Source organism: Ranitomeya imitator, chromosome 7 (genome assembly GCF_032444005.1).
Source record: "Ranitomeya imitator isolate aRanImi1 chromosome 7, aRanImi1.pri, whole genome shotgun sequence".
Taxonomy (NCBI): domain Eukaryota; kingdom Metazoa; phylum Chordata; class Amphibia; order Anura; family Dendrobatidae; genus Ranitomeya; species Ranitomeya imitator.
This window is the reverse complement of record NC_091288.1, coordinates 187,281,849-187,307,199: the sequence shown is the minus strand read 5'-3', so window position 1 is coordinate 187,307,199 and position 25,351 is coordinate 187,281,849. Positions and strand designations below refer to the sequence as shown.

General features: G+C 51.6%; 5 protein-coding genes across 5 annotated transcripts; all 5 read right to left on the bottom strand.

The window, feature by feature from the left end:
* Window positions 1–4,594: 4,594 nt before the first annotated feature.
* LOC138645935 (histone H1C-like) lies at window positions 4,595–5,299 on the bottom strand. The gene has a single exon (XM_069735413.1). The coding sequence runs from the start codon at window positions 5,254–5,256 to the stop codon at window positions 4,618–4,620; it is 639 nt and encodes a 212-aa protein (XP_069591514.1). The 5' UTR covers window positions 5,257–5,299; the 3' UTR covers window positions 4,595–4,617.
* Window positions 5,300–12,108: 6,809 nt separating this feature from the next.
* Window positions 12,109–12,526, bottom strand: LOC138645934 (histone H2A type 1). The gene has a single exon (XM_069735412.1). It carries the CDS (start codon window positions 12,499–12,501, stop codon window positions 12,109–12,111), a length of 393 nt encoding a protein of 130 aa, XP_069591513.1. The 5' UTR covers window positions 12,502–12,526.
* Window positions 12,527–16,562: 4,036 nt separating this feature from the next.
* LOC138645933 (histone H2B 1.2) lies at window positions 16,563–16,978 on the bottom strand. Its single transcript, XM_069735410.1, has one exon. It carries the CDS (start codon window positions 16,941–16,943, stop codon window positions 16,563–16,565), a length of 381 nt encoding a protein of 126 aa, XP_069591511.1. The 5' UTR covers window positions 16,944–16,978.
* A 2,661-nt stretch (window positions 16,979–19,639) lies between these two features.
* LOC138646139 (histone H3) lies at window positions 19,640–20,050 on the bottom strand. Its single transcript, XM_069735602.1, has one exon. It carries the CDS (start codon window positions 20,048–20,050, stop codon window positions 19,640–19,642), a length of 411 nt encoding a protein of 136 aa, XP_069591703.1.
* A 3,385-nt stretch (window positions 20,051–23,435) lies between these two features.
* LOC138646138 (histone H3-like) lies at window positions 23,436–23,846 on the bottom strand. The gene has a single exon (XM_069735601.1). It carries the CDS (start codon window positions 23,844–23,846, stop codon window positions 23,436–23,438), a length of 411 nt encoding a protein of 136 aa, XP_069591702.1.
* Window positions 23,847–25,351: the final 1,505 nt, after the last annotated feature.

Sequence of the window (25,351 nt, the reverse complement as noted above, 5' to 3'; positions counted from 1 at the left end):
TGATCATACAGCTCTGCGGGAAGGTGATGGCTCTGATCATACAGCTCTGCGGGGAGAAGGTGGCACTGATCATACAGCTCGGCGAGGAGGTGGTGGCACTGATCATACAGCTCTGCGGGGAGAAGGTGGCTCTGATCATACAGCTCTGCGGGGAGAAGGTGATGGCTCTGATCATACAGCTCTGCGGGGAGGTGATGGCTCTGATCATACAGCTCTGCGGGGAGGTGATGGCTCTGATCATACAGCTCTGCGGGGAGAAGGTGGCACTGATCATACAGCTCGGCGAGGAGGTGGTGGCACTGATCATACAGCTCTGCGGGGAGAAGGTGGCTCTGATCATACAGCTCTGCGGGGAGAAGGTGGCTCTGATCATACAGCTCTGCGAGGAGGTGGTGGCACTGATCATACAGCTCTGCGGGGAGAAGGTGGCTCTGATCATACAGCTCTGCGAGGAGAAGGTGATGGCTCTGATCATACAGCTCTGCGGGGAGAAAGTGGCACTGATCATACAGCTCTGCGAGGAGGTGGTGGCACTGATCATACAGCTCTGCGGGGAGAAGGTGGCTCTGATCATACAGCTCTGCGGAGAGAAGGTGATGGCTCTGATCATACAGCTCTGCGGGGAGGTGATGGCTCTGATCATACAGCTCTGCGGGGAGGAGGTGGTGGCTCTGATCATACAGCTCTGCGAGGAGGTGGTGGCACTGATCATACAGCTCTGCGGGGAGAAGGTGGCTCTGATCATACAGCTCTGCGGGGAGAAGGTGATGGCTCTGATCATACAGCTCTGCGGGGAGAAGGTGGCTCTGATCATACAGCTCTGCGAGGAGGTGGTGGCACTGATCATACAGCTCTGCGGGGAGGAGGTGGTGGCTCTGATCATACAGCTCTGCGTGGAGGAGGTGGTGGCTCTGATCATACAGCTCTGCGGGGAGAAGGTGGCTCTGATCATACAGCTCTGCGGGGAGAAGGTGGCTCTGATCATACAGATCTGCGGGGAGAAGGTGATGGCTCTGATCATACAGCTCTGCGGGGAGAAGGTGGCACTGATCATACAGCTCTGCGAGGAGGTGGTGTCACTGATCATACAGCTCTGCGGGGAGGAGGTGATGGCTCTGATCATACAGCTCTGCGGGGAGGAGGTGATGGCTCTGATCATACAGCTCTGCTGGGAGAAGGTGGCTCTGATCATACAGCTCTGCGAGGAGGTGATGGCACTGATCATACAGCTCTGCGGGGAGAAGGTGGCTCTGATCATACAGCTCTGCGGAGAGAAGGTGATGGCTCTGATCATACAGCTCTGCGGGGAGGTGATGGCTCTGATCATACAGCTCTGCGGGGAGGAGGTGGTGGCTCTGATCATACAGCTCTGCGAGGAGGTGGTGGCACTGATCATACAGCTCTGCGGGGAGAAGGTGGCTCTGATCATACAGCTCTGCGGGGAGAAGGTGATGGCTCTGATCATACAGCTCTGCGGGGAGAAGGTGGCTCTGATCATACAGCTCTGCGAGGAGGTGGTGGCACTGATCATACAGCTCTTCGGGGAGAAGGTGATACCTCTGATCATACAGCTCTGCGGGGAGGTGATGGCTCTGATCATACAGCTCTGCGGTGAGGAAGTGATGGCTCTGATCATACAGCTCTGCGGGGAGAAGGTGGCTCTGATCATACAGCTCTGCGACGAGGAGGTGGTGACACTGATCATACAGCTCTGCGAGGAGGTGGTGACACTGATCATACAGCTCTGCGGGAAGGTGATGGCTCTGATCATACAGCTCTGCGGGGAGAAGGTGGCTCTGATCATACAGCTCTGCGAGGAGGTGGTGGCACTGATCATACAGCTCTGCGGGGAGAAGGTGGCTCTGATCATACAGCTCTGTGGGGAGAAGGTGATGGCTCTGATCATACAGCTCTGCGGGGAGGTGATGGCTCTGATCATACAGCTCTGCGGGGAGAAGGTGGCTCTGATCATACAGCTCTGCGAGGAGGTGGTGGCACTGATCATACAGCTCTGCGGGGAGAAGGTGGCTCTGATCATACAGCTCTGCGAGGAGAAGGTGATGGCTCTGATCATACAGCTCTGCGGGGAGAAAGTGGCACTGATCATACAGCTCTGCGAGGAGGTGGTGGCACTGATCATACAGCTCTGCGGGGAGAAGGCGATGGCTCTGATCATACAGCTCTGCGGGGAGGTGATGGCTCTGGTCATACAGCTCTGCGGGGAGGAGGTGGTGGCTCTGATCATACAGCTCTGCGAGGAGGAGGTGGTGGCACTGATCATACAGCTCTGCGGGGAGAAGGTGGCTCTGATCATACAGCTCTGCGGGGAGAAGGTGATGGCTCTGATCATACAGCTCTGCGGGGAGGAGGTGATGGCTCTGATCATACAGCTCTGCGGGGAGGAGGTGGTGGCACTGATCATACAGCTCTGCGGGGAGGAGGTGGTGGCACTAATCATACAGCTCTGCGGGGAGGAGGTGATGGCACTGATCATACAGCTCTGCGGGGAGGAGGTGGTGGCACTGATCATACAGCTCTGCGGGGAGGAGGTGATGGCTCTGATCATACAGCTCTGCGGGGAGGAGGTGATGGCTCTGATCATACAGCTCTGCTGGGAGAAGGTGGCTCTGATCATACAGCTCTGCGAGGAGGTGATGGCACTGATCATACAGCTCTGCGGGGAGAAGGTGGCTCTGATCATACAGCTCTGCGGAGAGAAAGTGATGGCTCTGATCATACAGCTCTGCGGGGAGGTGATGGCTCTGATCATACAGCTCTGCGGGGAGGAGGTGGTGGCTCTGATCATACAGCTCTGCGAGGAGGTGGTGGCACTGATTATACAGCTCTGCGGGGAGAAGGTGGCTCTGATCATACAGCTCTGCGGGGAGGAGGTGATGGCTCTGATCATACAGCTCTGCGGGGAGAAGGTGGCTCTGATCATACAGCTCTGCGAGGAGGTGGTGGCACTGATCATACAGCTCTTCGGGGAGAAGGTGATACCTCTGATCATACAGCTCTGCGGGGAGGTGATGGCTCTGATCATACAGCTCTGCGGTGAGGAAGTGATGGCTCTGATCATACAGCTCTGCGGGGAGAAGGTGGCTCTGATCATACAGCTCTGCGACGAGGAGGTGGTGACACTGATCATACAGCTCTGCGAGGAGGTGGTGACACTGATCATACAGCTCTGCGGGAAGGTGATGGCTCTGATCATACAGCTCTGCGGGGAGGAGGTGGTGTCACTGATCATACAGCTCTGCGGGGAGGAGGTGATGGCTCTGATCATACAGCTCTGCGGGGAGGAGGTGATGGCTCTGATCATACAGCTCTGCTGGGAGAAGGTGGCTCTGATCATACAGCTCTGCGAGGAGGTGATGGCACTGATCATACAGCTCTGCGGGGAGAAGGTGGCTCTGATCATACAGCTCTGCGGAGAGAAGGTGATGGCTCTGATCATACAGCTCTGCGGCGAGGTGATGGCTCTGATCATACAGCTCTGCGGGGAGGAGGTGGTGGCTCTGATCATACAGCTCTGCGAGGAGGTGGTGGCACTGATCATACAGCTCTGCTGGGAGAAGGTGGCTCTGATCATACAGCTCTGCGGGGAGAAGGTGATGGCTCTGATCATACAGCTCTGCGGGGAGAAGGTGGCTCTGATCATACAGCTCTGCGAGGAGGTGGTGGCACTGATCATACAGCTCTTCGGGGAGAAGGTGATACCTCTGATCATACAGCTCTGCGGGGAGGTGATGGCTCTGATCATACAGCTCTGCGGTGAGGAAGTGATGGCTCTGATCATACAGCTCTGCGGGGAGAAGGTGGCTCTGATCATACAGCTCTGCGACGAGGAGGTGGTGACACTGATCATACAGCTCTGCGAGGAGGTGGTGACACTGATCATACAGCTCTGCGGGAAGGTGATGGCTCTGATCATACAGCTCTGCGGGGAGAAGGTGGCTCTGATCATACAGCTCTGCGAGGAGGTGGTGGCACTGATCATACAGCTCTGCGGGGAGAAGGTGGCTCTGATCATACAGCTCTGTGGGGAGAAGGTGATGGCTCTGATCATACAGCTCTGCGGGGAGGTGATGGCTCTGATCATACAGCTCTGCGGGGAGAAGGTGGCTCTGATCATACAGCTCTGCGAGGAGGTGGTGGCACTGATCATACAGCTCTGCGGGGAGAAGGTGGCTCTGATCATACAGCTCTGCGAGGAGAAGGTGATGGCTCTGATCATACAGCTCTGCGGGGAGAAAGTGGCACTGATCATACAGCTCTGCGAGGAGGTGGTGGCACTGATCATACAGCTCTGCGGGGAGAAGGCGATGGCTCTGATCATACAGCTCTGCGGGGAGGTGATGGCTCTGATCATACAGCTCTGCGGGGAGGTGATGGCTCTGATCATACAGCTCTGCGGGGAGGAGGTGGTGGCACTGATCATACAGCTCTGCGGGGAGGAGGTGGTGGCACTGATCATACAGCTCTGCGGGGAGGAGGTGATGGCACTGATCATACAGCTCTGCGGGGAGGAGGTGGTGGCACTGATCATACAGCTCTGCGGGGAGGAGGTGGTGGCTCTTATAAGAGCCTTTGTGGTAACAGAACAGGGGCTGCAGCTTATTTCTTAGCCGCGGGCTTCTTGGCTTTCGCAGCCTTCTTAGCCGGACTCTTGGCGGGTTTGGCCGCCTTCTTAGCCGGACTCTTCGTCACCTTCTTGGGCTTGGGAGCGGCTTTCGGCTTCTTGGGGCTCTTGGCCGCTTTCTTGGCAGCTGCGGGCTTCTTGGCCTTTTTCGGGCTCTTCTTGGCCGCGGTCGGAGCCTTTTTGGGCTTCTTCGGAGATTTGGCGGCTTTCTTGGCAGCAGCGGGTTTCTTGGGTTTGGCCGCAGCTGCTGGCTTCTTCTTGGCCACTTTATCCTTCGTCTCCTGCTTCTTGTTCAGCTTGAAGGACCCGGAGGCGCCGCTGCCCTTCACCTGGAGGAGGGCGCCCTTGGTGACCAGAGACCTGACGGCCAGCTTCAGGCGGCTGTTGTTCTTCTCTACATCGTATCCTCCGGCAGACAGAACCTTCTTCAGGGCGGCCAGAGACACCCCCCTGCGCTCCTTGGAGGCGGACACGGCTTTCACGATCAGCTCGGAGACGCTGGGGCCGGAGGGTTTATTGCTCTTCTTGGCGGCGGATTTCTTCGGCTGCTTCTTGGATTTGGCGGCCGGTTCTGCGGGAGGGGGAGCGGCGGCTGGCGCGGTCTCTGCCATCATGTGCTGCAGAAGCAAAACGAAAATACTTCTTGATAGGAAGGAAAATACTGAGGCCGGAGCTGGAGGCGCCTGTTATATGTACAGGCTTACTGCGCACTGATTGGCTGCTGAGCTTCACCGTCCTGAGCTTCTATTGGCTGACACTGGACACAGGCCCCGCCTCCTCCCAGCTGAGTCCGGGTTAAGCTCCGCTCTCCCCTTGTGCTTCCCTGCCCGGGATAAAAGCCCTTTACCGGCTAACACCGGACAGCAGAGCGCGCTTCCTCCGTCGCCTCCCCTTCTCCAACATCTCCACCGGCCATTTGTAGCCGTCACTAGCAGAGATGCCGGGAAAGAGCGGAGAGAATATCCCGGGATCATCGCCGCCGTCCTCCCGATCTGCACCTCACTGTGTACCCGGGGAGATAAATCTGCTGCGGGAGCTCGTTCCTCCTGTCCCCGGCTCTTGTCACCATCACAGGGATCTTTACTCCAATGTTTATCGCACAGGAAGCTGATTGTACGATGTGGGGACGAGCTGGAGCTGCTGAGAACCCAGAAGGGTAACACAGGCGACGGCCTCCGCTGACTGCCCCCTCCCTGACCTGTGATATCACTGTACCCCATAAGTGCAGAGTATTGGGGGGGACACGTGTTCCACATCAGTAGATGATCCACATCGGGGGCTGATTGCAATCACCTGTCCGATGTTTCTGATTGTGAATATCACCTATCTTGATATACCAGTTTAGTACAATTAGGTATTCCGTTTCTTTAGGATTAGGACATAGATGGTCCTTTCCCACTCACAGAGATAAATAGGACCGCACACATGATTATGCACGTTTAATATACTTGGTAAGACCTAAGTCCATCTATTTTTTTCTTTCCTTTTTTTATTTTTTATTTTCTGTTTTTACTTGGTTGTTTTTTTCAATATTTCCTCTCAGAATTGGAGACATCTGATATATAAAAAAAAATCATGACTAATGTGATCTCAATTGTCCTGTGTAAACCTATTATCAGAACATATATTATGCCATATAACATTTATATTAAATCTATGTGAAACTGTTCTGCAGCTAATCATCACCGATTTAACGTCTTATCTAGACCAGACTAGAACTGTTCTCTTTTTTCCAAAAATATTCTTTTGTATTTTTATTGATATGAATTTTGGTTCAATACTGTATTTCCATTTTTGATGGACACTGATTGTATTATATTAAGATATTATCTCTTTCTGTTTTATGTACTCCAGTTTGACGAAGGTCAATGTTATGACCGAAACGTTACAACGATTTTCTGAAACATATATCTCCAATAAAATTTTATTTTTTTCAAGCATATAAATTTTGAGTGCCGAAACATTCTTTCAGATTAGGATCATCGCCGCCGTCCTCCCGATCTGCACCTCACTGTGTACCGGGGAGATAAATCTGCTGCGGGAGCTCGTTCCTCCTGTTCCCGGCTCTTGTCTCCATCACAGGGACCTTTACTCCAATGTCTATCGCACAGGGAGCTGATTGTACGATGTGGGGGCCATCAACCCCAAATTTTCAGGGTGTGTAGAGTACCCCTAGCGAACCAATAGTGTAAAAAATTGAGGGTGGCACTTTGAGGGCACCCCAAAAGTTATGCCCCCCCCCCCCCCCCCCTAAAAAAAAAAAAAGCCTCCTTCCAATTAACCTAACAATTCTGAAAAAATAGCCCAACTAATGAATTGTTCCTCTACACACTATGAAAATTTCAGGTAGATAGCCCCAATCTGGGCTGAGCAGTTACCCCCCAAAGCTGCCCTGCCCATTGAAGCCTATCGCGCACAGCGTCACTGCTCAGCCTGATTTGTGCCTATCAACCCCACATTTTCAGGGTGTGTAGAGGAACAATTCAAGAGTGTAGGGTAATTTGTTCAGAAGTTTGGGGGTGGGGGGGGCATATTTTTGGGGTGATCTCAAAATGTCCCCCAAATTTTTACAGCACTGGTCTACTAGAGCTACGGGTACGCTACACAACCTGAAAATGTGTGGTTGATAGCCACAAATTGGGCTGAGCAGAGACTCCCCAAAGTGACCCTGCCCATTGAAGTCTATGGTGCGCAGGGTCACTGCTCAGCCCGGCTTGGGTCTGTCGACCACAAATTCGCAGGGTGTGTAGAGGAACACTTTAAGAGTGTGTGGTAATTTTTTTCAGAATGTTTTGGGTCAACCGGGGCATTTTTTGGTGGGGCACAACGTTTGGGTTGCCCTCAAAATGCCCCCCAAATTTTTACACCACTCCTCCTTTGCTACATATCGAAGTATTGGCAATGCTGATTAGTATACTGGTCCCAGCGATCACTTGGCTGGATGTGGAGATGTGCAGAGGAAAATTGAGGATAATGAACGGGATTACAGCAGCACCCCACGTGCGGATGGCGGTGCCGAGAAAATCTAGTGCATCAGCCTCATTCTGGAGAGGTGCTGACATGAAGGATTGATCAGCTCTCCCTGCGAGAGAGAGAGAAAGCCCGGAGCCTGATGTGACGCTGCCGGGTCTGTAAAGCGAGTGTGTAATGGGGGTCAGCACACACGGCCACTAAGGAGTTAATGGAGGCGGATATTCCTGTATCTGGGATTGGTCGGCGCCTGCGGATGTCTCTCGCTCATTGGCTGATTACAGATCCGTTGATGGTTTTGAATTTGGAAGCTGAGGTTCTGCTAGATGGCAGCTCTATAGTGTAAGGGCACGGTAGGGACGGTCCCATCTCCAATATTTGTGACATATAGGAATCCTTAGCCAAACCGTAAACACCTTTACCAAAGTCACGGTGTGTTTCGAAGTCCGACAGCCGAGCAGGTGCGTTTGGAGGTCTGGCAGCAGGACAGCGCATTTCCAGATCTAACAGCTGTGGAGGGGCAGATCCGACAGCCGGGTACATGTGCTTCGAGGTCCTGCAGCTGCGGCGGAGTGATTGGAGGTCCTGTCACGTAGATATATATCCAGTTAGTGCAGTGTACGGGGAACACAGGTGTTGGTTCTGCCCTCTACAGCCCCTGTCCTGTATATATGTATATATATATATATATATATATATATATATATATATATATATATATATATATTTACAGTGTATACATTGTTTGCGGTGTATAGGGGACACAGCGCTACCGGGGCCTGGGGTGAAGGTGCCGCATCTGTGGATACTCTGATAATGAAAGATCAGCTGGAACACGGGAAATAAGAAGTTAAACGGAGGAGACACGTATGTGTGCCTGATGTACGTAGACGTCTCTCCTCCATTTAACTTCCTATTTTCAAGGCTGAGCTTTCCCAAGGCTGCCCGCTCATTGTCTGATCACAGGATCCGTTGGGAGATTTGAATTTCCTGCTCATAATCTCGGAAGGATTGTTACCGGTCACTGCTGATAGCGGAGATCACAATCCGGTCACACCCGGAACAGCGCGGAGTCCTGTCCTCCCAGAGAAGGCGCCGTCACTGATGAGGAGAATCACCCGCCCAGTCCGATACTCCGGCACGTCCTAACTACATGTAGACCTCAGCGCGGAGTATCAGACACTAATGAGGGGACATTTCCTGCGAGCTTCGCAGACGACACTCGCTCTAGCACAAACGTCCGTAACCTCTCTAACCTTATACCCATTTGCACATCCCCCGCCTCCCCAGTCCCACTAACAGGAGCTCTGTGGAACGCCCACTCTGTCTGCAACAAGCTCTCCTACATCCATGATCTCTTTGTTACTACCAAACTTTCCTTCCTCGCCATCACCGAAACCTTGCTCACCCCTTCTGACACAGTCTCCCCTGCTGCACTCTCTTATGGTGGCTTCCACCTTTCCCACACACCCCGCCCCAGCAGCAAACATGGCGGAGGAGTTGGTTTTCTCCTGTCAGATAACTGTTCCTTCACCCCAATCCCACTGCCACCCTCTGTTACCCTCCCTTCCTTTGAGGTGCACTCTGTGCGCATCTATTCCCCCACCAACCTCCAACTGGCTGTCATTTACCGCCCCCCAGGGCCAGCCACCATCTTCTTTGACCACTTCACCACCTGGCTACTTCATTTCCTTTCTGCGGACATCCCCACTATCATCATGGGTGACTTCAACATCCCCATTGACACTTCCCTCTCAGCTGCCACTAAACTTCTAACTCTCACTTCCTCCTTCGGCCTCACTCAATGGTCTTCTGCAGCCACTCACAAAGACGGTCACACATTGGACCTCATCTTCACCCGCCTCTGCTCTCTATCTAACACCTCTAACTCACCTCTTCCACTCTCTGACCACAACCTTCTCACATTCTCATCTCTCTCCACTCCATGTCTACAATCCCCACCCCACAAACTTTCACACCCTCGCAGAAATATTAAACATCTTGACCTACACTCATTCTCTGAATCCCTCCTCCCCCTCACAGGCATAAGTTCCATACACAATGCGGATGACGCTGCTGCTCTATATAACACCACAATAGCTCTAGCTTTGGAATCTGCTGCCCCACTTACACATACCAAAGCTCGCAAAATCAATAGACAGCCCTGGCACACCAGCCTGACCAAAGAACTGAGGCGAGCTTCCAGGGCTGCTGAGCGCAGATGGAAAAGATCCCACTCTAACGAGCACTTCATCGCATTCAAACAGTCCCTCACTACTTTCAAGACCACACTCGCCACAGCTAAACAAACCTACTTCTCATCTCCTCTCTCTCTCACAACCCTAAACAGTTATTCAACACCTTCAATTCTCTCCTCCGTCCCCCAGCACCTCCTCCCTCCCCACTTATCTCTGCTGAAGACTTTGCCTCATTTTTCAAGCAGAAGATTGATAGTATTAGAGACAGTTTTGGTCAAAAACCCCCAGAGCTCTTCCTCCCGATTTCCCAGCCCTCCACCTCCAAAACCAACTTCTCCACCATTACAGAAGATCAACTCTCCACTCTACTCTCAAGATCGCATCTCACCACCTGTGCACTTGACCCACTCCCATCCCACACCTCACCACAATCTTCATCCCAACCCTAACCCATCTCTTCAACCTATCACTAACAACTGGTGTTTTCCCCTCAAGCTTTAAACATGCCTCAATCACACCTATCCTCAAAAAGCCCTCTCTTGACCCATCCTCTGTATCTAGCTATCGCCCTATATCACTTCTCCCCTTTGCCTCAAAACTACTGGAACAACACGTCTACCTTGAACTGTCCTCCCATCTCTCTTCTTGCTCCCTCTTTGACCGCCTACAATCTGGCTTCCGGTCACACCATTCCACCGAAACTGCCCTAACTAAAGTCACCAATGACCTCTTAACCGCCAAGAGCAAGCGACACTACTCTGTCCTCCTCGACCTGTCGGCTGCCTTTGACACAGTGGACCATTCCCTATTATTACAAACCCTCTCCTCCCTTGGCATCGCAGACTTGGCCCTATCCTGGATCTCATTATACCTAACAGACCGGACATTCAGCGTCTCCCACTCACACACCACCTCCTCACCTCGCCCCCTATCTGTCGGAGTCCCACAAGGTTCAGTCCTTGGGCCCTTGCTCTTCTCCATTTACACCTTTGGCCTGGGACAGCTCATAGAATCTCATGGCTTTCAGTATCACCTGTATGCTGACGACACACAGATCTACATCTCTGGACCAGATATCACCTCCCTTCTAACCAGAATCCCTCAATGTCTGTCCACTATTTCATCCTTCTCCGCTAGATTTCTGAAACTTAACATGGACAAAACAGAATTCATCATCTTTCCCCCATCTCAAGCGACCCCCCCCCAACGAACCTATCCATTACAGTAAATGGCTGCCCACTCTCCCCAGTCCCACAAGCTCGCTGCCTCGGGGTAATCCTTGATGCTGATCTCTCCTTCAAACCACATATCCAAGCCCTTTCCACTTCCTGCCGACTTCAACTCAAAAATATTTCCCGAATCCGTTCATTCCTCAACCATGAATCTGCAAAAACCCTAGTCCATGCCCTCATCTCTCGCCTTGACTACTGCAACCTCCTGCTCTGTGGCCTCCCCTCTAACACTCTCGCACCCCTCCAATCTATTTTAAACTCTGCTGCCCGACTAATCCACCTGTCCCCCCCTATTCCCCGGCCTCTCCCCTCTGTCAATCCCTTCACTGGCCCCCCATTGCCCAGAGACTCCACTATAAAACCCTAACGTACAAAGCCATCCACAGCCTGTCTCCTCCATACATCTGTGACCTCGTCTCCCGGTACTTACCTACTCGCAACCTCCGATCCTCACAAGATCTCCTACTCTACTCCCCTCTTATCTCCTCTTCCCACAATCGTATACAAGATTTCTCTCGCGTATCACCCCTACTCTGGAACCCTCTACCACAACACATCAGACTCTCGCCTACCATTGAAACCTTCAAAAAGAACCTGAAGACACACCTCTTCAGACAAGCCTACAACCTGCAGTTACCACCGATCGACCAAACCGCTGCATGACCATCTCTACCCTCACCTACTGTATTCTCACCCATCCCTTGTAGATTGTGAGCCTTCGTGGGCAGGGTCCTCATTCCTCCTGTACCAGTTATGACTTGTATTGTTTAAGATTATTGTACTTGTTTTCATTATGTATACCCCTCCTCACATGTAAAGCGCCATGGAACAAATATAATAAATAATAATACTCCACCTGAGGGTCTGAGACTCCGTGTGGGATTGACCCATTCATCTCCTATTATTCTGTGGATATGTGCACCAACACACGAACTGGTGGCGTCAATGGTGTATGTACCATCAGCCTCACGTGAGGACCCCCGAGATAGGCGGCGCCGGCTCTTGTGGTGACGGTGTGGGTGGCTCTTAGAAGAGCCTTTGGTTTGGTAGAGATTGGCGGCAGCGCTCACTTGCTCTTGCTCGCCTTGCTGCTCTCGGTCTTCTTGGGCAGCAGCACCGCCTGGATGTTGGGCAGGACGCCCCCCTGGGCAATGGTCACCCCACCCAGCAGCCTGTTCAGCTCCTCGTCATTGCGCACCGCCAGCTGCAGGTGACGGGGGATGATGCGGGTCTTCTTGTTGTCCCGGGCAGCATTGCCAGCCAATTCCAGGATCTCAGCGGTCAGATACTCCAGCACAGCGGCCAGATAGACCGGAGCGCCGGCGCCGACTCTCTCAGCGTAGTTGCCCTTGCGGAGAAGCCTGTGCACACGGCCAACTGGGAACTGCAGTCCTGCCCGGGATGAGCGGGTCTTGGCCTTAGCACGGACCTTTCCTCCTTGTTTGCCGCGTCCAGACATGATGCCGATAACTAAAGACAGAAAATCGTATGGAGAAGAGACCGTGTTGTGTCGCCTTGTATAGTCTGCTGCTCCGCCCTCCTCTCCTGTCATTGGATGAATCTGAAGCTGCCAATCAGGAAGAGTCTTGAGGAACCGCCAATGAGCTGCCGAGGGCGGAGCTTATTACTGCTCCTTGCTCAAATGAGTTTCTCACCCAATAGAAAACGTTTGTTTTGAACAGAATAGATAAGGGGTGAAAACAGATATTTGTCATGGAGCAGAAGGAAATGCAGAAATATTCTGTTGATTTGTAGTTTGCACTTGTTGAATTTGTGACTGCTATCAGCAATAAATTACAATGACAGTCGGGCGGGTGAGGGGTTAATCCCTGTCAGTGCTTCTCCTCCGCTCCATCTGCACAGGAGGAGGCTCCTCTCTCACCCGCTTATTATCCTGTGCAGATCCCCTGTGGTGTCCGCGCTGATCCTATCACAGCCTGACTGAGACAAGTCTCCTATGTTCTGCCCGGAGCCTGATGTGACGCTGCCGGGTCTCGGGTGGGGGAAGTCGCCGGATCTGTAAAGCGAGTGTGTAGTGGGGGTCAGCACACACGGCCACTAAAGAGTTAAATGGAGGCGGATATTCCTGTATCTGGGATTGGTCGGCGCCTGCGGATGTCTCTCGCTCATTGGCTTATTGCAGATCCGTTGATGGTTTTGAATTTCCCGCTCAATCTCTGTTCTTTGTCCGTCGGATTATTACCGGCCCCTCTGCTGGAGGGGCGATCACCGATAATACCGGGTCCTGTCCTCCCATCTGTCTGCCCCCAAACACGGGGATCGGTTTTCTTATCGGTGGCCATTATTATTCTGGGGAGGTTATAATAGTCTTCAGAGGCGCCATCCATCCGAAACATTAGTGTCCGGGACGTGGTCATCACACAGGAGTCTCCGTACCCGGTACACAGGGCGTCCGTCTATCCAGCTGCCTCACACAGCCACATCCCCTGTGAATATTTGCTGCCCTATTCACCCCACACGGATCTGATCAGGAGAATATTACTGTACAGCCTGTTCCCCTGTAAATCCGTGTTATATTTTATAGATCAATATGAAGAGACCGCATCACACGACGTCAGCGGACCAGTTCCAAGATGAATGACGGGAGATCAAAAATAGTAAAGGGAGCAGACACCGCCCCAGTATATGTCAGGAGGATATAACGGACACTGCCCAGGCTGTGACCACTGCGGATATTACAGGCAGCCGCACAGGGGATCTCACACCGGCATAGACACAGCCCGACACCGGCCCCGTCCTCAGGATCTTCGGTTTCCACAGAGAACATTCCATTAACCCCAGGACTCATCCCACTTGCTCTTTTTTCCTGGCTCTTCTGCAGGAGATCAGTCCTTATATTCCCGGCATTAGTGACATTTGTGCTATGATGAGGTCACCAGTACTTGGGCATCTTACAGTCAGATTTGTGATCGGAGCTCTCTGCACTGCAGTGATTTTATCTCATGTTATATTAACCCTTTGCTTTCCGGGCACATGGTGGCACCCGATCATTGATGGACCCACTATTTTCATTTTTGCTGATGGTGGTTGATGTTTGGGTCTGACTCTTGTTTTTGGCTTCTCCGTTTGTCACCCTGAACAGTCTCCTCCGAGATCTGTGACATTCGTTATTCATCATTACATCCGGTGCTAGAGGATCTTATCCTGCGATTATATTGGGATATTTCTCCTAAGAATCGTTGTTCCCCTCCTCATTCTCGGAGCTTCTACATGTGGATATATTGCCCGAGAGACGCCAGTCCTGACACTGGATGAAGCGGGGGAGAAAAAGTGATAGAACAGAAGGACGATCAGTAACTGAGCAGGGATCCTGTGAGGAGGATGTGACACCGATAATGTAACTGTCTGACCTGTGAGATCCCGACACCACAGGGTAATGTTCTGAGCAGGGAACTCTCAGCAATCTTAATAATAATAATTTTATTTATATAGCGCCAACATATTCCGCGGCGCTTTACAATTTATAGAGGGGACTTGTACAGACAATAGATATTACAGCATAACAGAAAGCACAGTTCAAAATAGATACCAAGAGGAATGAGGGCCCTGCTCGCAAGATTATAGACTATGAGGATCTACACATGATCGTACATTTCCCATCACTGACCTCCTGCCTGCAGCCGTAGGACTGATCTATAATGGGGAGACATGGTGGGATCTGCTGGGAAGGGCAGAATTGGTCTTCCCTGAAATGTCTCTTGTAGGATACGTCCCTGACCAGTATATCGTCTCCACAATATTGATTGTGATGGGAAAGGGACGATCTGATCGTCTCCATGTCAGACACACGGGCACATCACAGCAAGTGGAGAACAGGAATCATAATAAATGTTCCCCCAGAATGCCGAGATCTGTGCAGCAAGGGGTTAAATAAGAGAAGTCCTTGAATACACAGCAACTCGCTGAGAAATGCCCAGATTATTATTCCTGAGGTTTTCTCCCCATCTCCCTCATCACCAGGTGCAGAGCCCCGGGCGGTGCGAGCAGACACATCGGGGAGACGGGAGAGGACACCGGAGAAGCCGCAGCTCTTATAGTGAGGCTGTGGGTGGCTCTGAGGGTGTGGGGGGCTCTTATAGTGAGGGTGTGGGGGGCTCTTATAGCGAGGGTGTGGGTGGCTCTTATAGCGAGGCTGTGGGTGGCTCTTATAGTGAGGCTGTGGGGGGCTCTTATAGTGAGGCTGTGGGGGGCTCTTATAGTGAGGCTGTGGGGGGCTCTTATAGTGAGGCTGTGGGGGGCTCTTATAGTGAGGCTGTGGGGGGCTCTTATAGTGAGGGTGTGGGTGGCTCTTATAGTGAGGCTGTGGGGGGCTCTTATAGTGAGGCTGTGGGTGGCTCTTATAGTGAGGCTGTGGGGGGCTCTTATAGTGAGGCTGTGGGTGGCTCTTATAGTGAGGCTGTGGGGGGCTCTTATAGTGAGGCTGTGGGGGGCTCTTATAGTGAGGCTGTGGGTGGCTCTTATAGTGAGGCTGTGGGGGGCTCTTATAGTGAGGCTGTGGGGGGCTCTTATAGCGAGGCTGTGGGGGGCTCTTATAGCGAGGCTGTGGGTGGCTCTTATAGCGAGGCTGTGGGGGGCTCTTATAGCGAGGCTGTGGGGGGCTCTTATAGTGAGGCTGTGGGTGGCTCTTATAGTGAGGCTGTGGGGGGCTCTTATAGTGAGGGTGCGGGTGGCTCTTATAGCGAGGCTGCGGGTGGCTCTTATAGCGAGGCTGCGGGTGGCTCTTATAGCGAGGCTGCGGGTGGCTCTTATAGCGAGGCTGTGGGTGGCTCTTATAGCGAGGCTGTGGGTGGCTCTTATAGCGAGGCTGTGGGTGGCTCTTATAGTGAGGCTGTGGGGGGCTCTTATAGTGAGGGTGCGGGTGGCTCTTATAGTGAGGCTGCGGGTGGCTCTTATAGCGAGGCTGCGGGTGGCTCTTATAGCGAGGCTGCGGGTGGCTCTTATAGCGAGGCTGTGGGTGGCTCTTATAGCGAGGCTGTGGGTGGCTCTTATAGCGAGGCTGTGGGTGGCTCTTAGAAGAGCCTTTGGGGTGAGGGAAAAGAGGGAGACACAAAAGCGCAAATAGGGTCTTATCAAACGTTACACAAAGTTGCCCACCAAGAGAACTACTCACCTGGTGAGATTGAAGGAAGGACATATATTAATGGCGGCTGCTGCAGATCCACAGGTCAGTGCAGGACCTGATTGAAGCACACACTTAGATAGGAGAAAAAAGGATCATCCCCGCGCTGCCGCATGAAGAATTTCAAAAATTGTAGAGGTTTCAACGTGGTTTATTCTACGCGTTTCAGGGTTCAGGTGACCCCTTCATCAGGACATACCACAAATATTGTACAATATTTGTGGTATGTCCTGATGAAGGGGTCACCTGAACCCTGAAACGCGTAGAATAAACCACGTTGAAACCTCTACAATTTTTGAAATTCTTCATGCGGCAGCGCGGGGATGATCCTTTTTTCTCCTATCTAAGTGTTTGGGGTGAGGAGCAGAGCACGGAGCCGATCACTTGGCGCTGGTGTATTTGGTGACGGCCTTGGTGCCCTCGGACACGGCGTGCTTGGCCAGCTCTCCGGGCAGCAGCAGGCGCACGGCGGTCTGGATCTCCCGGGAGGTGATGGTGGAGCGCTTGTTGTAGTGAGCCAGGCGGGAGGCTTCACCTGCGATGCGCTCGAAGATGTCGTTGACGAAGGAGTTCATGATGCCCATGGCCTTGGAGGAGATGCCGGTGTCGGGGTGCACCTGCTTCAGCACCTTGTACACGTAGATGGCGTAGCTCTCCTTCCTGCTCTTCCTCCGCTTCTTGCCGTCCTTCTTCGGAGTCTTGGTCACGGCTTTCTTGGAGCCCTTCTTGGGCGCAGGCGCAGACTTGGCGGGATCAGGCATGATGAGACCGGTCTCAGCACAAGTGAGAAGAATAATGATCCTGCGCCTCCCAGAGCGGCGGAATTTATAGCCCGGCCATGCAGATGAGCGCTGCTGTCAGACCGCCGTGCTATTGGGTGATGAAGTCATGTGACCAATGGGACCGTCTTACGCTCCGCCCACTGCAGCTCATTGGTGGTTCTGCAGCTGATATTTCGCTTTTCAGCACCCTCCATATAGCGCTGTAAAGCACATATAATGCTGAATACATCTAAATAGTGCTGTGAAGCGCCATATACCGCAGTGCACCCTCATATAGTGCTCTATGTGTTCATGTAGCTCTGTTTACCCTTCATGTGCTGCAGTATACTCCAATATAGTGCTGCTATTCATCTGTATAGTGCACAGTACCCCCATATACTACAACTTACTGACAAATGATTGTGCCACATTATGCAGACAGTTACAGTGCAGCGCCGACATGTTACACTCCGTATATTGCAGTAATGTCTCCAGATGGTGCTGGGAACCCCGTGTAATTCTGTATACCTCCATATAACAATGCAGTGCCCATCTGTATACCGCTGTATGCCCCCTGTAATGCAGAAATCCCCACATACAGCTGTGAACCTTCCATGTAGAAATATTTTTTATTATTATTATACATTTTTATAGCGCCATATATTCCATGGCGCTTTACATGTGAATACGAATAATCACCTCTATACAGTAATGCATCTTTCCGAACAGTTCTTTGTACCCCCATATAGTGCTGCACACTGTGATACAGCGGTATAGTGCAGTAAGTGCCCAGTGCGGAAATATAAATGTATATAGCTGTGGATATTCCATCCGATGATCTTCCGGTTTAGCCGCCGGTGGCGCATATTACAGCAGATGCCGCATCACACAGCGGAGATCACAGCTTGTTCTTATCAATGTGGCGGCTCTGATAAGAGCAACAGAACCATCCGCCCACACAGCATCAGAGGACGGTACCGGGACCGCGGAGCAGTGTCAGAATTACCATCCGCCACAATGTAAGATTTCCGACCCCGTAGTATGCGGAGAAGTCGGCACTGATGAGCATTGTACCAGCATTACAGCGATAGCACCAGGGGAGAGCAGAAGTCAGATCCGAGCAGTCAGGTGCAGCCTCTCACGGAGATGTGGGCGGCTCTGATAAGAGCCTTTGGGTTGTGAGGACAGAACACAATTAACCTCCGAAGCCGTAGAGAGTGCGGCCCTGGCGCTTGAGCGCGTACACCACGTCCATGGCGGTGACGGTCTTCCTCTTGGCGTGCTCGGTGTAGGTGACGGCGTCACGGATCACGTTCTCCAGGAAGACTTTCAGGACACCGCGAGTCTCCTCATAGATGAGGCCGGAGATGCGCTTGACGCCTCCTCTGCGAGCTAGACGGCGGATGGCAGGCTTGGTGATGCCCTGGATGTTATCACGGAGCACCTTCCTGTGCCGCTTGGCGCCGCCCTTCCCGAGACCTTTCCCTCCTTTGCCGCGACCAGACATCTTCCACGTAGTCAGCAGAACACGATGACTGATCGGCGCAGAGTCCTTCCTTTATATAGAGAGTGAGCGGACCGGAGCGAGAACCGCAGAGATGACGCGTTTCCGGGGCGAGATTTCTGGTACTGAATTTACAGTTAGCTCCTCCCTTTAGTCTCTGATTGGTTGAGCACAGAACAGTTGCTAATTTTGAATTTCCCGCTTATTGTGCTCTTATTTTCCCGCTTCTCTATTCTTCTAATCTCGGCGCCGCTGCTCGATCTGTTGGTCATCTAGATTTTTTTCATTGTTATTTCTGTTGCTAGTTTCCAGCTTCTGCCAAATGTTAGAAAGTAGAATAAAAGTATATTTTAGGGACAATGATCTACAGAGAACTCATCTGCTCCCCGGCAGTCACTCATCATTACACGTGGTGCCGGCCATTACCAGTCCCTCAGAGCAGGGAGCTGCATGTAACCAGTCCCCCTGCGGGTCCAGCCCTGGAGAAGATGGGAAAAGTCAAATATTCCAGAATTACATAACGACCCACCACAAATGTGATCTGTAGCGACCATCGCAGCACACGGAGGGATCTGCTCAGATCAGTGTCAGGCAGAATAGATTCACATAAAGGCGCCTTAACCGATCTGGGGGACAAATGAGGTTATTAACAGAAACTAAGCGCAGAGATCTCCGATCAGAAAAATAGAAAACAACCTAAAGCCGCAGGACTGAGAAGGCGGCACTAGGACCCAGCGCGTGCGACAGCAGATTGTGATCGGTTATGATCCTCGGGAGCGCGAGCAGCAATTTCAAATCCACCGGATCGGTAAATGACCACAAAACATCAACCTAAAGAACCGTGCTCAGGAACCGACCAATCACCGATTACTTTTACTCCATTAACTCCTTAGTGACCGCGTTCCTGCAGATCCACCCCATTTACTTTGTGCTGTACAGGAACCGCATATCCACAACCACAGACCTGGGCTGTGCACTGTACACACTTTACCCCGTCCTTTAATAACTAATATCGCTGATCACCTACAATATCTGAAGCAGCAGCCGCCGTCTATTAACTGATCGGCCGTGCCTGCGCTTCCTACACGGAGAATACGCGCAAAAGAGGGACCGTTCAGGACTCGGCTCATTTGTGGGAGGATTTGGTGGCTCTGAAAAGAGCCTTTGTGTTGTGGTCGCTGTCGGGGCAGATCTAAGCTCTCTCCCCACGGATCCGGCGGGCCAGCTGGATGTCTTTGGGCATGATGGTGACCCTCTTGGCGTGGATGGCGCACAGGTTGGTGTCCTCGAACAGCCCCACCAGATAAGCCTCGCTGGCCTCCTGCAGAGCCATGACGGCCGAGCTCTGGAAGCGCAGATCGGTCTTGAAGTCCTGGGCGATCTCCCTCACCAGGCGCTGGAAGGGAAGCTTACGGATCAGCAGCTCGGTGGATTTCTGATAGCGGCGGATCTCACGGAGAGCGACTGTTCCCGGCCGGTAACGATGCGGCTTCTTCACTCCACCAGTGGCGGGAGCGCTCTTCCTGGCGGCTTTAGTGGCCAGCTGCTTGCGGGGAGCTTTCCCTCCGGTGGATTTACGAGCGGTCTGCTTAGTTCTGGCCATGACTCTGTATAGACGTGTCGTGCACAGATGTGATGAGCACAGCGGCGGGAGCAGGGTATTTATGCTCCGGTGCGCGTCCTCATTGGTCTCTGGGAAACACGCCCCCTGCGCTCCACTGGTTCTTTCATGAAATAAAGTGGCCAATAAGGGTTGATGTGTTTGACCAGTTATTGTTGTTATGTGCTTCCCTGTGGATGTACTAGTTCCCCTGTAGGCTATCCAGCTTACCGGTATGTTCCCTTCTTGATTTCCTTCTATATTTGCTATGACAGCAGTTTACTGGATTTATGTGTTTTATGTATTTTTGTGGATATAATTTTCTGTAATAATAAAGCATTATTGATTTGTATTATGTTTTGTGGGACTGGTTCACTCCTTTCTTTGGTTTTGTATGTTTATTGGAGTTGTCCTTATAACCCGAGACATCTGGGTAATATTAATAGGGGGGCTATACCAGTGTTATCTCGACCCCACTTTTCTGAGGCGCTTATTGATTATTTGCCGCTGCTGGAGCAGCTGGTGTATCTGTGCTGAAATGTCCCCGTATATAGCGCTGTACACTGCAGCTCCCGCATTATCATCAGATCACCCCACCCCCCATCCTGAAACTGCGACCAGCGTCTGTTATATTAAAATCATTACAAGTCCGAGAACTGATCATACAGCTCTGCGAGGAGGAAGTGATGGCTCTGATCATACATCTCTGCGGGGAAGAAGTGATGGCTCTGATCATACAGCTCTGCGGGGAGGAAGTGATAGCCCGGCCATGCAGATGAGCGCTGCTGTCAGACCGCCGTGCTATTGGGTGATGAAGTCATGTGACCAATGGGACCGTCTTACGCTCCGCCCACTGCAGCTCATTGGTGGTTCTGCAGCTGATATTTCGCTTTTCAGCACCCTCCATATAGCGCTGTAAAGCACATATAATGCTGAATACATCTAAATAGTGCTGTGAAGCGCCATATACCGCAGTGCACCCTCATATAGTGCTCTATGTGTTCATGTAGCTCTGTTTACCCTTCATGTGCTGCAGTATACTCCAATATAGTGCTGCTATTCATCTGTATAGTGCACAGTACCCCCATATACTACAACTTACTGACAAATGATTGTGCCACATTATGCAGACAGTTACAGTGCAGCGCCGACATGTTACACTCCGTATATTGCAGTAATGTCTCCAGATGGTGCTGGGAACCCCGTGTAATTCTGTATACCTCCATATAACAATGCAGTGCCCATCTGTATACCGCTGTATGCCCCCTGTAATGCAGAAATCCCCACATACAGCTGTGAACCTTCCATGTAGAAATATTTTTTATTATTATTATACATTTTTATAGCGCCATATATTCCATGGCGCTTTACATGTGAATACGAATAATCACCTCTATACAGTAATGCATCTTTCCGAACAGTTCTTTGTACCCCCATATAGTGCTGCACACTGTGATACAGCGGTATAGTGCAGTAAGTGCCCAGTGCGGAAATATAAATGTATATAGCTGTGGATATTCCATCCGATGATCTTCCGGTTTAGCCGCCGGTGGCGCATATTACAGCAGATGCCGCATCACACAGCGGAGATCACAGCTTGTTCTTATCAATGTGGCGGCTCTGATAAGAGCAACAGAACCATCCGCCCACACAGCATCAGAGGACGGTACCGGGACCGCGGAGCAGTGTCAGAATTACCATCCGCCACAATGTAAGATTTCCGACCCCGTAGTATGCGGAGAAGTCGGCACTGATGAGCATTGTACCAGCATTACAGCGATAGCACCAAGGGAGCGCAGAAGTCAGGTCCGAGCAGTCAGGTGCAGCCTCTCACTGAGATGTGGGCGGCTCTGATAAGAGCCTTTGGGTTGTGAGGACAGAACACAATTAACCTCCGAAGCCGTAGAGAGTGCGGCCCTGGCGCTTGAGCGCGTACACCACGTCCATGGCGGTGACGGTCTTCCTCTTGGCGTGCTCGGTGTAGGTGACGGCGTCACGGATCACGTTCTCCAGGAAGACTTTCAGGACACCGCGAGTCTCCTCATAGATGAGGCCGGAGATGCGCTTGACGCCTCCTCTGCGAGCTAGACGGCGGATGGCAGGCTTGGTGATGCCCTGGATGTTATCACGGAGCACCTTCCTGTGCCGCTTGGCGCCGCCCTTCCCGAGACCTTTCCCTCCTTTGCCGCGACCAGACATCTTCCACGTAGTCAGCAGAACACGATGACTGATCGGCGCAGAGTCCTTCCTTTATATAGAGAGTGAGCGGACCGGAGCGAGAACCGCAGAGATGACGCGTTTCCGGGGCGAGATTTCTGGTACTGAATTTACAGTTAGCTCCTCCCTTTAGTCTCTGATTGGTTGAGCACAGAACAGTTGCTAATTTTGAATTTCCCGCTTATTGTGCTCTTATTTTCCCGCTTCTCTATTCTTCTAATCTCGGCGCCGCTGCTCGATCTGTTGGTCATCTAGATTTTTTTCATTGTTATTTCTGTTGCTAGTTTCCAGCTTCTGCCAAATGTTAGAAAGTAGAATAAAAGTATATTTTAGGGACAATGATCTACAGAGAACTCATCTGCTCCCCGGCAGTCACTCATCATTACACGTGGTGCCGGCCATTACCAGTCCCTCAGAGCAGGGAGCTGCATGTAACCAGTCCCCCTGCGGGTCCAGCCCTGGAGAAGATGGGAAAAGTCAAATATTCCAGAATTACATAACGACCCACCACAAATGTGATCTGTAGCGACCATCGCAGCACACGGAGGGATCTGCTCAGATCAGTGTCAGGCAGAATAGATTCACATAAAGGCGCCTTAACCGATCTGGGGGACAAATGAGGTTATTAACAGAAACTAAGCGCAGAGATCTCCGATCAGAAAAATAGAAAACAACCTAAAGCCGCAGGACTGAGAAGGCGGCACTAGGACCCAGCGCGTGCGACAGCAGATTGTGATCGGTTATGATCCTCGGGAGCGCGAGCAGCAATTTCAAATCCACCGGATCGGTAAATGACCACAAAACATCAACCTAAAGAACCGTGCTCAGGAACCGACCAATCACCGATTACTTTTACTCCATTAACTCCTTAGTGACCGCGTTCCTGCAGATCCACCCCATTTACTTTGTGCTGTACAGGAACCGCATATCCACAACCACAGACCTGGGCTGTGCACTGTACACACTTTACCCCGTCCTTTAATAACTAATATCGCTGATCACCTACAATATCTGAAGCAGCAGCCGCCGTCTATTAACTGATCGGCCGTGCCTGCGCTTCCTACACGGAGAATACGCGCAGAAGAGGGACCGTTCAGGACTCGGCTCATTTGTGGGAGGATTTGGTGGCTCTGAAAAGAGCCTTTGTGTTGTGGTCGCTGTCGGGGCAGATCTAAGCTCTCTCCCCACGGATCCGGCGGGCCAGCTGGATGTCTTTGGGCATGATGGTGACCCTCTTGGCGTGGATGGCGCACAGGTTGGTGTCCTCGAACAGCCCCACCAGATAAGCCTCGCTGGCCTCCTGCAGAGCCATGACGGCCGAGCTCTGGAAGCGCAGATCGGTCTTGAAGTCCTGGGCGATCTCCCTCACCAGGCGCTGGAAGGGAATCTTACGGATCAGCAGCTCGGTGGATTTCTGATAGCGGCGGATCTCACGGAGAGCGACTGTTCCCGGCCGGTAACGATGCGGCTTCTTCACTCCACCAGTGGCGGGAGCGCTCTTCCTGGCGGCTTTAGTGGCCAGCTGCTTGCGGGGAGCTTTCCCTCCGGTGGATTTACGAGCGGTCTGCTTAGTTCTGGCCATGACTCTGTATAGACGTGTCGTGCACAGATGTGATGAGCACAGCGGCGGGAGCAGGGTATTTATGCTCCGGTGCGCGTCCTCATTGGTCTCTGGGAAACACGCCCCCTGCGCTCCACTGGTTCTTTCATGAAATAAAGTGGCCAATAAGGGTTGATGTGTTTGACCAGTTATTGTTGTTATGTGCTTCCCTGTGGATGTACTAGTTCCCCTGTAGGCTATCCAGCTTACCGGTATGTTCCCTTCTTGATTTCCTTCTATATTTGCTATGACAGCAGTTTACTGGATTTATGTGTTTTATGTATTTTTGTGGATATAATTTTCTGTAATAATAAAGCATTATTGATTTGTATTATGTTTTGTGGGACTGGTTCACTCCTTTCTTTGGTTTTGTATGTTTATTGGAGTTGTCCTTATAACCCGAGACATCTGGGTAATATTAATAGGGGGGCTATACCAGTGTTATCTCGACCCCACTTTTCTGAGGCGCTTATTGATTATTTGCCGCTGCTGGAGCAGCTGGTGTATCTGTGCTGAAATGTCCCCGTATATAGCGCTGTACACTGCAGCTCCCGCATTATCATCAGATCACCCCACCCCCCATCCTGAAACTGCGACCAGCGTCTGTTATATTAAAATCATTACAAGTCCGAGAACTGATCATACAGCTCTGCGAGGAGGAAGTGATGGCTCTGATCATACAGCTCTGCGGGGAGGAAGTGATAGCCCGGCCATGCAGATGAGCGCTGCTGTCAGACCGCCGTGCTATTGGGTGATGAAGTCATGTGACCAATGGGACCGTCTTACGCTCCGCCCACTGCAGCTCATTGGTGGTTCTGCAGCTGATATTTCGCTTTTCAGCACCCTCCATATAGCGCTGTAAAGCACATATAATGCTGAATACATCTAAATAGTGCTGTGAAGCGCCATATACCGCAGTGCACCCTCATATAGTGCTCTATGTGTTCATGTAGCTCTGTTTACCCTTCATGTGCTGCAGTATACTCCAATATAGTGCTGCTATTCATCTGTATAGTGCACAGTACCCCCATATACTACAACTTACTGACAAATGATTGTGCCACATTATGCAGACAGTTACAGTGCAGCGCCGACATGTTACACTCCGTATATTGCAGTAATGTCTCCAGATGGTGCTGGGAACCCCGTGTAATTCTGTATACCTCCATATAACAATGCAGTGCCCATCTGTATACCGCTGTATGCCCCCTGTAATGCAGAAATCCCCACATACAGCTGTGAACCTTCCATGTAGAAATATTTTTTATTATTATTATACATTTTTATAGCGCCATATATTCCATGGCGCTTTACATGTGAATACGAATAATCACCTCTATACAGTAATGCATCTTTCCGAACAGTTCTTTGTACCCCCATATAGTGCTGCACACTGTGATACAGCGGTATAGTGCAGTAAGTGCCCAGTGCTGAAATATAAATGTATATAGCTGTGGATATTCCATCCGATGATCTTCCGGTTTAGC